General features: G+C 45.0%; 1 protein-coding gene across 1 annotated transcript; it reads right to left on the bottom strand.

The window, feature by feature from the left end:
- Window positions 1-6,779: 6,779 nt before the first annotated feature.
- On the bottom strand, window positions 6,780-11,768 carry LOC134673616 (uncharacterized). Its single transcript, XM_063531615.1, has one exon. It carries the CDS (start codon window positions 11,766-11,768, stop codon window positions 6,780-6,782), a length of 4,989 nt encoding a protein of 1,662 aa, XP_063387685.1.
- Between the last annotated feature and the right edge of the window lie 2,753 nt (window positions 11,769-14,521).

Below are 14,521 nucleotides of genomic sequence, written 5' to 3'. Positions count from 1 at the left end.
CCAGTTGTTGAAAAATAAGAAATAATCTTGTTACGCAACTAGTTGCCCAAAAAGAAATTCTATTCCTGATCCACAACTACCGTAGATGACAGTGGAGTTTCGCAACCAGTTGTCGGAAAGGAATTAAATGTCTTTGTTTACAACTGGTTACCAAATAAGACTTTCATATCTCATTTCACAGCTAGACATTACGTGACATCTAGAATATCCTAAAATCACCTGGAACGAGCGTTTGCAGTCAACATTGCGGAGTAGGGGAAAATGGGTGGACACAAGTATTTATATGCCCCAACAACCGCACCGATTTCGACGCCCGCCACGCACAGGATATTGCTGATCTGCTTAGGTTCCCTCCGGCTGTTTTGGCAACCAAGTTTCGTAACCAGTTGTCAAAAAAGAATATATCATCGTGTTAGGCAACTAGTTGCCTAAAAAGAAATTCTATTCCTGTTTGACATCCAGTTGCCAACGAAGAATAGAGCTCAGACACTTAGAGAAAATGTGTCTAGTTTCCAAGGCTTCAAAAACAAATGTACTTACATATAAAAGTACTTACATACAGTGTTGGGCATTCAAGAATAAAATCATTATTTGAATAAGAATTTGCAAGAATAAAATCACGGTGATTTTATTCTGGAATAATTCGTCCGGAATAATTTTGTCTGGAATAATTCGTAGATGAGAAAATTTAATGGGAATAAGTTATTCTTAGTCAAATAAAAATAATCATGATTTTTTAGCTAATTTAGCTAAAAATAGCTATATATCTGACTTTAATAATTAAAGCCAGATAAATAAGCTATAAAGCTTACCTAGGGGCTATTCATAAATTACGTCATTTCAAATTAGGGCGGTGGGGTCTGGACATCGGATGATGGTAGCATGACTTAGGAGGAAACGGGGCCATTCGAAGCATGATTTTTGGATGATTTTAGGGGGGGGGGGCTCAAAAATCGTCAAAAATCGATGACGTAATTTATGGACAGCCCCCTAGTTGAGTGGTAGTACAAATACCATGGCTGCGATTTACTAAATTTCACAAAAAATACAAAATAATGCGTACAGGTTAATATTTTATAAAAAAATATTTTAGTCCACGACATTGCTTAACATATTTGACACCACGGAATTCACCATCTCTAACGAGAACCTAAGCAGATCAGCAATATCCTGTGCGTGGCGGGCGTCGAAATCGGTGCGGTTGTTGGGGCATATAAATACTTGTGTCCACCCATTTTCCCCTACTCCGCAATGTTGACTGCAAACGCTCGTTCCAGGTGATTTTAGGATATTCTAGATGTCACGTAATGACTAGCTGTGAAATGAGATATGAAAGTCTTATTTGGTAACCAGTTGTAAACAAAGACATTTAATTCCTTTCCGACAACTGGTTGCGAAACTCCACTGTCATCTACGGTAGTTGTGGATCAGGAATAGAATTTCTTTTTGGGCAACTAGTTGCGTAACAAGATTATTTCTTATTTTTCAACAACTGGTTGCGAAACTTGGTTGCCAAAACGGCCGGAGGGCTTAGGTTCTCGTTAGAGATGGTGAATTCCGTGGTGTCAAATATGTTAAGCAATGTTGTGGACTAAAATATTTTTTTATAAAATATTAACCTGTACGCGTTATTTTGTATTTTTTGTGAAATTTAGTAAATCGCAGCCATGGTATTTGTACTACCACTCAACTAGGGGGCTGTCCATAAATTACGTCATCGATTTTTGACGATTTTTGAGCCCTCCCCCCCCCCCTAAAATCATGCTTCGAATGGCCCCGTTTCCTCCTACGTCATGCTACCATCATCCGATGTACAGACCCTACCGCCCTAATTTGAAATGAAGTAATTTATGAATAGCCCCTAGGTAAGCTTTATAGCTTATTTATCTGGCTTTAATTATTAAAATCATGATTTTTTAGCTAATTTAGCTAAAAATAGCTATTTTTAGCTAAATTAGCTAAAAAATCATGATTATTTTTATTTGACTAAGAATAACTTATTCCCATTAAATTTTCTCATCTACGAATTATTCCAGACAAAATTATTCCGGACGAATTATTCCAGAATAAAATCACCGTGATTTTATTCTTGCAAATTCTTATTCAAATAATGATTTTATTCTTGAATGCCCAACACTGTATGTAAGTACTTTTATATGTACATTTGTTTTTGAAGCCTTGGAAACTAGCCACATTTTCTCTAAGTGTCTGAGCTCTATTCTTCGTTGGCAACTGGATGTCAAACAGGAATAGAATTTCTTTTTAGGCAACTAGTTGCCTAACACGATGATATATTCTTTTTTGACAACTGGTTACGAAACTTGGTTGCCAAAACGGCCGGAGGGTTTAAATCAACCATTTTTATTTACTGATGTTTACGAGTACAGACCGCCTTACTGCCGTATTCGAACTTCAAGATATTCACAAGAGACGACACGTACTAGATTCATTCTAGATACGTTATAGTTTAGATATCAACTAGTTCTCTTTTGCAGTGCAATTCGGGCAACCAATGTCACTTTTAAGTTAGATAGAGTAAGATATCTATTAGATGTGAATTGGATCTCTAAGTCATATCCTGTGGAAATCGTTCAGGAGTATCTCCAGAATCGCGCAAATGTCAAATTTGACAGGTTAGATCTTAAACATAATATATCGTTATCGTATATTGGTGATGTCTAAAAGATATCTATTAGATGTCTATTTCAAAATCCGAATCGGGCCCTCATACGCCACATTGGTATAATCTAGCTAAGATAGAGTCCACATTAATCCTGCGATGGCATGTTGCGGCTCCGTATACTGGTGTAATAAAGTGATCGATGCTGTTCTCACATGCCGCTACAAAGATACTGATCACTCATTTACTTTGTTACCTATAGAAAAATCTTTATGGGTATAAGTATTATTTCTTGTTTACATTTCGAGTTCACCCGGACATACCCGGTTCACGGGAGTATGTCCTTAAAAAACTACGTCCAAGACCACCGGTGGACGGGCAGCAGCGTCCCTCAAATTCGGTGTACTCGACTGCGATCGCCAACCCGCCTGCCAAGCGTGGCGATTATGGCATTCACCCTCCATCATGCAGGAGGTCCAAGGGGGAGGCCTATGTTCAGCAGTGGACGTCTTATGGCTGAGATAATGATGATGATGATTTCGAGTTCGGGAGCAAAAAAAATGCTTATCTACAACATGATAAAGAACGATCTCTTGATGAAATTATGCACGTTTTTGTTTGTACTCGTTTCTCTTATTTAAATTTTACTTATCTTATCTTATTCTTATTTCATTGTACAACGAATTAAAGAATTTAAATAAAAAGTGACGTCATTAAGTTTGTGACACCCCCCCCCCATCAGAACTTCTCCTTCAACTTCTTGACCCTTGCTTTTATTGTAATGGCTCGTCTACACGATGGGCCATCGCCGGCCACTCCAAGGGACGCATTTATGCGTTAGAGAGAGCAAGTGGCTGCGTCCGTTGGAGTGACCGGCGTTGGCCCATCGTGTGGAGGAGCCATTAAATAAAAGCAATTTAAGTAAAAAAACGCCCTATTCGTTTGAAGTGGCTAAGTTTTTCGATCGCCATTGCAGATTTACTGCTTTTTTGCCATCAACGTAGAAATTACTTTCCCATCCCATTAGAAATGGCTTTCTCAGAACTTTCCTGCAATATCCAAGTCACATCACCATCACAGCGTCGCAATGAACGTGACATCTCGGTTCTTTGAACATTAATGTTATGTCAATAACATTCGCGCTGTCAAAATCGCAAAATATTTCCAATAGCCTTAGGAGCGTGTGGCTATATTTGAAATATTCGCAACCGCCATAAATATGGATGCTGTCTATTCTAGGCAGCGTCACGATATCCCAGATTACTTAAAACGAGAATTAATATATATGCCACTTCTATGCAAAAACTGGAATAGCTCATGATTTAACAAATTGTTTATACGACAACGGTTTCACTGACTTGAATTTTTAGTCGCTATTGGCGACATGTAATTAGATTTAACAAATTATTATTATATTGGCTCCGGTTCTATCCGGGCGGGTGGGTGTCAAAGTTGTATAGACCGCGCTTGGTCTACCCTCATTTGTGCGCGTCGGCTGCGTTCGCTTTCAACGTTTCCACCGAAAGCGTTTACACTCGTTGGTCGGCCCCAATTTCACCACGGTGTCATCCATGGGCTACGGTTACCGCTTACCATCGGGCGGGCCGTATTCCAGTTCACCACCATCATTGTATTATTTAAAAAAACTTTATTATATCGGAAAAAACAGATATTTATTTTGCTAAATTTATGACAATTGTCACAAGAAACACTACAATTGTCACGAAATTCCGACATATAACTCATTTCCTGTCAAGATTCACCGACAATTCTACAAATATGTCGACTAGAAAAAAATATTCTTGTTTCACAACATAATTGTAATACATACAATTGTAGCAAAATGCCTGTCATGTTTGTAAGTATTTCTATAGAAAATATTTTATAAAATTGTAATATGTCACCTGTCGCTTGACAATTGTCGCTCGACATATGTCACTGACAATTGTATTCGTGGTGAAATTGGGGCCTGGTCGCGTTAACACTCGTAACAAAAGGTAATCACGGTTCATATCCCGGTCGATATAAGTCTGGTGAAACTAATCGTGTATCATTCAAAACTGGTATTTTTATTTAGTTTACTAGTGCCGAATCTGGTATAGTATATAGTCTGTGACTGGGCGGCAGCATCGTAAATTTGAAATGACTGCGACGCGGGCAGTGCTGTGTGTAACATAAATTCTCTTTTGACCCATATATGAGATTACTTTACTGAGCACTAGATTTTTTTTCTAAAGCTCGATATTGAGCTCTGAACTTAGTTTTTGAAAGCGTGCTACAATAATAACTGGGGAATTCTCCCGGGACTGACGACGCGATTCGGGAAATGAGTTAGAGATTCACTATTAGATATGAAATAGTAAAGATATGTGACGTTCCATAGCAAAAGGTACCTTATGGCGGCCGCAATAATATTGGAGCGGCGTTAATAATAGCGTAAGCGCCAACCTCCATAAGGTACCTTTTGTCGTAGAACGTCACATAGTTTTACTATTTCATATCTAGTGAATCTCTAATTCATTTCCCGAATCGCGCCGTGAATGTGTATGGCGTGAACCTTCTTGAATTTACATTATTACATCCAAAAGCCGTACTTCCACAAAGATTTCTCCACTATTAACCTAATAACAACTGTCAAACATCATCCATGCGCAACCCTAAAATCCGCCAAACGACCATCTGCTTCCTCAGCCGAGTTAATCGAAACAAAAGAAGGTAAAAAGGTAAGGCGTGTTCTTATTGGTTACACGATCACGAGTCAAGTTCACAAGGGCGCCAATGTAATGTGAACTCGAAATCGGAAAACACTACACGTACCTATACAGGGGCCCCCTGATTAACAGTCCGCCGGACGATATCGGCCTGTCAGTTGTTCGGAACTCTCAAAATTTTGTTCTATTACTGATATATTGATATCGTCCGACGGACTTTTACTCAGTGGGCCCCTTTAAGATTTGCGATAATACATACTAATTAAATTTTTATTTAAAATATTTTATGATTATTTAACATACAGAAAATGTTGTCTTAGAAATCAGGTTTTACTTTTTTGGAAATTCAGTTTTTGAGAGGAAATAGGAGAAATAGCCACAGCTAGCAATGTACAAATTGCAGAACATTCCCAAAAAGCGGAAACGTTCTCGAGAATGTTCTCAGAACATTCCTGCAACATGGAAATTATTGTGTAAACAAGAGAATATACTTGAAATAAAGTTTAAATAGGCATAACTTAAAACTAAATGTTATTGTAACTGAAGGGCGGGGTTGATTGAAAGAAACTAAAAAGCTATTGTCCAGAACTACTTTATTTATAATGTCACAAAAGGGAAACACATAGAAAACACAAAAACTAGCGGAAAGAAACAAATTACAACGGGATTTTGGCGCGCAAATTACTTATGTAAGTACGTATTATCTCTCGCTATGCGCCGCGAAGACTGCCTCGTGCCGCGCCCGTGCGCCGGTCGGTGCCGGCCAACCTTGAGGTGCGGGGGGCCTCTCCCTTCCCTCGGCTCGTCTTGGCGGAGCATAGTTATTGTTACTTATTTAATAAAATAAATTTCGGACAGTCGTGCTACTTAACATTACCACCCCCCAGTTGGAGACTTCAATCGACAAATGTACCGTCTGTAGGTAGCACGGCTATTCGAACAACAGGACGACGCAGCGTCCCAGAGGCCGTTCTTATATCTACTACACGCACATGACCATCACTTCCCGGAAATACTTTGGTTATTATGCCACGGGGCCACATATTACGCGGCTGTTTGCCGTCACACAACACCACTACATCGCCCACTTTGACGGAGTCCGTTGCCGTTGTCCACTTCTGTCGTCTCTGAAGTGTGGGCAGATATTCTCTGATCCACCGCCGCCAGAACATCTCGGCCAGCGCATTCGCCTTCTTCCATTGGCGGCGAGCATTGAGGTCAGAGGGCTCAAAGGTCGTCATGCGGGTCTCGCCCGTCGCTGTCCCAAGCAGGAGATGGTTTGGCGTGAGTACGACCGGTTCATCGTGATCAGTTGCTACATACGCAAGCGGTCGGCTGTTCACGACCAGTTCCGCTTCCAGCATGGCGGTGTGAAGAACTTCTTCAGATGGTGCGCGTTCCTTCAGTATAGCATGAAGAGCATTCTTCACGGAGCGAATGAGGCGTTCCTACGTACCGCCCATGTGCGGAGCTGCTGGAGGGTTGAACCGCCATTCAATGCCCTTAGACAAGGCCTCACCTTGAAGTCGCTCGGCGTTCAGGCTTCGTAGAGCGGTGCGCAGTTCCCTGTTCGCTCCTACGAAGTTTGTGCCGCAGTCACTCAAAATCATCGCTGGTTGCCCGCGGCGCGCTATCAAGCGGCGCAAGGCAAGTATGGCAGAATCACTACTCAGCGACGCAGCCAACTCCAGGTGAATGGCGCGTGTAGTCAAGCAGGTAAACAACACGCCCCACCGTTTCTCCCGGCGCCGTCCAATTGTGATCTCCATAGGACCGAAATAATCGATCCCGCAGTTGACGAATGCTCGTCGTGTTGTGGTAAGTCTTACGGGCGGTAAGTCTCCCATCTTCTGTGGTTTAGGCCGCGCGCGCTGTACGCGGCAATATTGACAGCGCGCAACGACTGCCTTTACAGTCGGGCGAAGACAAGTCACCCAGAACCTCTCTCTTAAGTTGTTGACGACGGTTTCGTGGTTCGCGTGTAGCGCACGACAGTGATAGTGATGTACCAGGAGCCGCGCGCTACGACAGCTACCTTCGAGGATAATCGGGTGTCTCTCGTCGAACGACAACTCAGTTGACGCCCCAAGGCGGCCCCTGACGCGAAGAAGCTCATCCTCGCCGATTACAGGATCCAGCTTTAGCAGGCGGCTGGACCTAGGAAGCGAGCGTCCCGCCTGCAGCGCGCGCAGCTCATCAGGGAAGGAGCGAGCCTGCGCTTGTTTCAATAGAACCCGCTCGGCCTCTTGCAGGATGTCCATAGTTAGTTCGTCCGCTGTTCTCTGCTTACCTCGACACGCGCGTATAAATGCAAGCACGCGTGCAGTGACGCGCACAGCTCGCGTCCATGTGGAGTAGCGTGCCACATCGATGAGCTGATGTAGGCTGGTCTCAGCTGCCACGTGTGCCCTCTCCAAACGCTCAGGATCAGCGGGGGTCTCGTCACGGCTCCAGCTGGGCCATGGTACCTGTGGATTACAGAGAAAGGGGGGACCCGAAAGCCACATGCCCTTGTTGTTAGGCCAGTCCATCCTGGTTGCCTCATCAGCAGGATTGGACTCTGAAGGAACCCAGTGCCAGTCGCTTCGCTTACTTAAATTGTCAATCTCTGCTAACCTATGCGAAACGTATCTTTGATAGTCGCGTGCGTCGGAATTAATCCACATAAGAACTGTTTTTGAGTCAGTCCAGAGGTACAGGTTGGTGATAGCAAAATTTACTTCAGATTTTATTGTCACTGCTAGTCTACACGCTAACACAGCGGCCTGTAATTCCAAACGAGGAATGGATACTACCTTCACGGGGGTCACGCGTGCTTTTCCCCCCACCATAGTACATACCCTATTGCCGCCATTGTCGGTACCAACCAAGAATCCCACAGCGGCGTACGCTTTTTCGCTTGCATCACCGAAGACATGAAGGTCTACCGCCGCTGTCCGTTGCAAACCGTACCATCGCGGCACGGCAACGGCAGATAGCGCTTTCAACTTACTAAGCCATTCGAACCAGATAGCGGCCTCCGTGTCCTTGATGCATTCGTCCCACAAAACGCCTGACTGCCAGACGCGCTGCATCAGAACTCGTGATTGTATCACGCAAGGGTAGACCAGTCCGAGTGGGTCAAAAATGCTCATAATAAATTTGAGAAATTGACGCTTGGTAGGTTTGATCTGACCTTCAACCAATTCCGCCGGCAAACGTTTAAACGACAGATCAAATTTCATACAGTCGCTTGCCGGACACCAGATCATACCTAACGTGCGTTCGTTTTCAGACTTGTCGAGTTTAACACGACCCGGCACCACAACTGGCAGCTTTTCACTCAATTCAGGTGAATTTGTCACCCACCCCCTAATATCAAATCCACCAGCTCGGTGAATGTGGGTGACGTCAGCGATCAGCTGTTGTGCCGTGTCTATCGAGTCAACACTATCTAAGTAATCGTCAACATAGTGTTTATTTTTAATAGCTTCCACCGCCGCAGTATGCGTACGTGCGAACTCCTCGGCGTTTTTATTCAACACGTAGATCGCCGACGTAGGACTGCAGGTCGCGCCGAAGATCATAGAGTTCATCACATAAATTCCAGGTTCACTAGATCGGTCTTGGCCGCGCCATAAAAACAGCTGCGCTCCCTGATCGGCCTCACGAATTTTTACACGCATAAACATGTCAGCAATGTCGGCGGTGAAAGCTATTTCACCCGATGTGAATTTAATCAAAACTCCTAATAAAGAATTCATCAAATCAGGTCCACTTAGTAGGTTATTATTCAAGGACACGCCCTCATAAGTGGCGGCACAATCAAATACGAGACGAAACTTGCCAGGTTTATTCGGGTTCGTGACTCCAAAGTGTGGCAAATACCAAACGGGACTCGCCTTAATACTGTCAACTTTTCGCGCGTAACCGGCATCTAATAATCTGTTTATTTGCTTAGCGTATTCGGAAGCAAATTTGGGGTCACGATCCATTCTTCGCTCAATCCCAGCAAGTCGTCTTAACGCGTAGTTATAGTTATCGGGCATTTCTACATGGTCGCGAGCCCACAACAAACCTACTTCCCACTGCTGGGCACTATCTGACACGCGACGACATGTTTGGTTTAATATTTCTAAAGCGCGTTCAGAGTCCGAGTTGGTACGTAACATATTACAAATACCTATAGCTTCCAATTCGAATTGGGCCTTCACTAAGTCATGCAAGTCATTATTATCATCAAACGCGGTCATGCAGTTGACGGATTCAACCTCGCTATCACCAACCCCCCCACCTAACGGGCCATGAACTGCCCAGCCTAAGTAGGTAAGTGAAGCGACCGGGCGACCGGATTTACCTTCGCGGAGCTCCCTGCCGACGATGAGACGCCAATTGTCCTGCCCCAACACCAGCATGGGTTTCGCCTCCCTCATCTCTTCGCAATCCAGGTCCCGCAGGTGTGCGTTTTCTCGAAAAATGCGCGCCGGTACAGTTTGTGTCGGCAAGCTAAGGTCCCGCATCGTACGCACGAAAATGTCATGATTGACACCATTCGAGCCGCGCACTATCACTTTGATCTTGCGAGAGTTATCGTCTTTAGCAAAATAGTCACGCGCCATCCGTAAATTCAGCGGTACTATAGGTCCGTCTGCACCACTCGCGAATCGATCGTCCAAAACCGAGCATGTTGCGCCATCGTCCAATAGCGCGTAAATGCAATGTTCGACTCCTGCACTTGTAACAGTCACGGATACCACTTTTAATAAAGTACTCGCACTCATTTCACTAACATTCGTTAACGTTTCAAATGTATCCGAAGCCGATACTTGAGACGCGGGCGCCGATGGCGGAAGGCTAGGCTGTGGCGCCTCCGCGGGCGGCGTAGCCTTTTCTACGTCTTTATGTAATAACTCGTGGTGAGAGTAACTGCACTTATTACACCGTTTTGCACGACAATATCTACTCGAGTGTGTTTTCAAAATGCACTTGAAACATAGTCTATTTAGTTTGACAAGGTCCCAACGTTCATCAATAGGCAAGTTTTTAAAATCGGTACACTCAGTTAACTTATGGTCCGCTTTACACTTAACACACACGATTTTATTGTCATTGTGTTTAGTCTTAGACACTGTCGCGGTTGTTTCCACTTGAGCATGTAGTCGATGAACCGCTCCGCCCGCGCGCACTGGGACCGCAGCCTTATCGCGCCGACCGGCGTGAGATCCTGCGCGCTCTGCGCCCGCGACGGTCCGGCTGGCGGGCGCGATGTTTATACTTATAGGAGCGAAATACGATGACGCGCGAGTAATTTGACTCAGGAATTCGACAAACATACTCAGATTTGGGCTCACTCGTAAATCGACGTCGCTCTCGATGTCCCTTTTCATTGCGAATTCACCGTACTGGGCTCGTTGATAAGGCGTCAATTTATTAAGCAAGTCGTTAACCATCTGTGGGTTATTTAAATAACCCACGGCCCTTATACTTTTTAAAATCGAGACGCAATTTCGTACTGTCGTTGTAAATTTGCGAATTTCGTGTCCGTCCTCACTAAGTTTAGGCAATTCACGTACTTTCTTCAACGCGCACTCCAAAAGACGAGTCGGGTGTCCAAACTGGTCTTCTAGTGCCTTTATTACCTCTTCTGGATCCGTGGCAGTTCGCAGTAAATCTTGTACGGAGGCCTTCGCTTCGCCGACAAGCGCCACACGAAGGCGCGCCATATTTTCGAATGGTTTAAAGGCATGAATTTCATTCGTACATCGATAGGCTTTTTCAAACCCTAGCCAGTCCGACGCGTTTCCGTCGTACGCCGGTAAGTCGTGCACTTGCCGTGGCACGTATCTCTTATGACCCAGCTTGCTGATGGCCTCCGCTAACCGATCAATATCAGATAGAGGCTGGCTCTTCGGTAGCGGCGGCAGCAGCTGGGGTGACGTCGTGCGCGGCAAAGGCGGTGCGGGCACTCGGAACGGGATGGCGGCTTCATGTTGCGGCGATGGCGTACGCGGTACGGCGGGGGTCGGCGCGGCGGCGGGGGTGTTGTCGAGCCAGCGCGTTACGCGCGCCGTTACTTCTCCGCTCGCAACACTGTGCGCTGCTTCGTCCTGTACCTGTAGGTCAGCCATGTCGAGGGCTAGCTTCTTTTTAATAAGATTTTCTTTTATTTTGGCCACCTCAAGCTCTGCTTCGTACTCAGCGCGTAAGCGCCGTGCATTGAGGGAGGCCTGGCTTAGTTTCGAGCGTTTCGACGTGTAGCTGGCCACGCTGGCGTCGCTCCTCGGCCGCACAGTGACCTCTGTTACCGGCGTCTTCAGCCCCGACGGCGGTATTTCATCTCCGTGGCCTTTCTGGCCACCCACCGAGGGGGCACGCTCTGGCAGCAAAGATGGCGCGTGCTGTGATACGCCGGCACCCGACGGAGTCCCCAATCCCGAATCTGGCGGCTTCTCTATCATCGCTCTAGATTTGCTACGTGTTCTCCGTTTATTCTCATCACTCATAGCTAAATAATTTCACTTATCCGAACTCGTAGGACCATTTGTAACTGAAGGGCGGGGTTGATTGAAAGAAACTAAAAAGCTATTGTCCAGAACTACTTTATGTATAATGTCACAAAAGGGAAACACATAGAAAACACAAAAACTAGCGGAAAGAAACAAATTACAACGGGATTTTGGCGCGCAAATTACTTATGTAAGTACGTATTATCTCTCGCTATGCGCCGCGAAGACTGCCTCGTGCCGCGCCCGTGCGCCGGTCGGTGCCGGCCAACCTTGAGGTGCGGGGGGCCTCTCCCTTCCCTCGGCTCGTCTTGGCGGAGCATAGTTATTGTTACTTATTTAATAAAATAAATTTCGGACAGTCGTGCTACTTAACAGTTATTATGCATATATTATTGTCTATTACAGTTAGCTATTTTGTTGATGTGATAAGTTTACCAATAAGTTGCTTAAATTCTCATAGCTGAAGTTCTAAGGTCCCGTTTTCTAAGGGGACCTTGCACTTTGGAGACAAAGCAAACCGCTTGGAACAGATGTTCCTGGGGGTGATCTGAGCCGATTAAGCCCGGTTGCCAAGAGGTTCCCCCCAGCAGGTGGGCAGGGGAGGGGGGGAAATTGCCTCCGGCGCGCCTCACTCTAAGCTTTATATCTGCATACATCTCGCAACTATATCAAGTTTGGTGTCTTTTTCGTGTAATACGAGGATGAAGAATTCATTTCTGTGCCTAAATTTTTACTCACCCATACAAAAAAATCGAGAAATTCAAAAATCTAAAAAAATCTTCTCACTTTTTTTTTCGAAAATCCTCTACAAAATTAAATATATGAGGATTATCTCTAGAAAAAAAAAACCTGTGAATAGCCCAGTTATCATACTATATAGAATAGTAAACATGTCAAACATTTTTCGTTTATATATCTGTAAAAAAAAATGTTTTGTGTCGCGCGGCGTACCGTGCTGAAGTAGGTACCTACTCGCATTTAGTTTAGGCACGCGTTCGCTTTAAAACTTTATTCTACATACGCAAGTAGGTACAGAAAGTAAATATTTAAAAAAAAGGGGATTAAAATACGATATATCTGAATATTGGATTATCCTATGCAGAATGAGTTGTCTACCTACTATATAGGGGGGCTACCGCCAATACCAAAAATCGTCAATTGCGGGCAAAAATGACGGCTATAACACGTTTTCTTACCGCGAAGACAGCCGTCATCGAGCGGCCCGTTCGAAAGACGATTATGGATCGAATATCGTTCCATAGACCTACCGCGAAACGGAATTTTCGGAGTTTTTGACAGCACGAAATTCGTAAAGAACTGTCAAAACACACGTTACCTCAAGAGCTAACGTTGTTATTTCGTTTATCACAGTGCTGCCAGATAACTCACCTTTCAGCTTTTTATCCCGTTTTTGTGGCAGTGAATCCGCCCAGTACTTTGCAATTATTTTGAATGTCCTCAGTTTTTGAGGACTGCTGCGGGATTATTAAATAGATATTTGGGGATTATGCTCGATCAACTCGCGGTTTCAAAGCAGTGCTCCTATTTTTTCAATTTCATGACCTGGCAATTTCACAACTATCATAATCATGTATCATGCCCTTCGTGTATCTTATTAGTATAGTTGATTGTGCTGTGCTGAGTGAAATTGTACTGTTTGTTTGTGAATAACAGAAATGTTTCTGTCGCAAGAGAACCGGGCTGAAGAAACCCGGCAACAAGCCGCTCATATTACTCATGGTCACAGACTAGCCGAGGCGTAGACGTGGCCTACGATGGAGCGAGCTCGCCCAGAAGGTGCCTGTTCACTCTTGATTTGAAGGTTGCCGGGTTATAAGAACACGGAAATATAGACGCCGGCAGGGAATTCCATTCCTTGGCAGTGCGCATAAGGAAAGTAGAAGCAAAGCGCTTCGTGCGAATTGGTGGAATATCTACCATGTAAGGATGGAAACCGGCCGTGCGTCTAAAAGTCCGATGGTAGAATGGGGACGGTGGAATGAGCTCGTGTAGCTCTTGGGCACACTCCCCGAAGTGCAACCTGTAGAATACCGACAGGCTGGCGACTTTCCGCCGATGGACCAAAGACTGAAGCTTAGCCGTTAGCTTCTTGTCGCCAATCATCCTCCTGGCTCTGCGCTCCACTGAGTCCAAAGCGGCGAGTTGGTATTTAGCTGAGCCATCCCACAGGTGGCTGCAATACTCCATACACGACCGGACTTGAGCTTTGTAAAGTGTTAGAAGCTGTCCAGGTGTGAAGTATCGCTTCACCTTATTTAGGACGCCCAGCTTTCTGGCCGCAGTTTGTGCTTTAGACTCAATGAAACTGCCGAAGCTGAGGACTGAACTCAGCTCCATGCCGAGGAGTTCCAGGCTGTCGGTAATAGGTACAGATGCACCCCGGAAAGAAGGAGTCGGGTCGAATGGACTCCGTTTTGCGGAAAATAGACACGCCTGCGTTTTGGAGGCATTGAACGTGACCAGATTGTCATCACCCCACTGGGAAACGAGACTAAGGGTCAAGCTCATTCGCTCAACCATGGCCTCTCTCTGTGAACGTATATCCTCCCTGCTGTCCCTTGCACTAGCCAAATATCTCTCAACAACCGTACTGTCATCTGCATAACCTACAATGCTGGGTTGCAGCATGTCGTTAATGTGGAGCAGGAAAAGGGTTGCGGAGAAAACAGACCCCTGAGGAACAC

The sequence above is a fragment of the Cydia fagiglandana genome, chromosome 18, assembly GCF_963556715.1.
Source record: "Cydia fagiglandana chromosome 18, ilCydFagi1.1, whole genome shotgun sequence".
NCBI classification, from domain to species: Eukaryota; Metazoa; Arthropoda; class Insecta; order Lepidoptera; family Tortricidae; genus Cydia; species Cydia fagiglandana.
The sequence above is the reverse complement of the archived record's forward strand: the minus strand, read 5'-3'. Positions and strand labels throughout refer to the sequence as shown.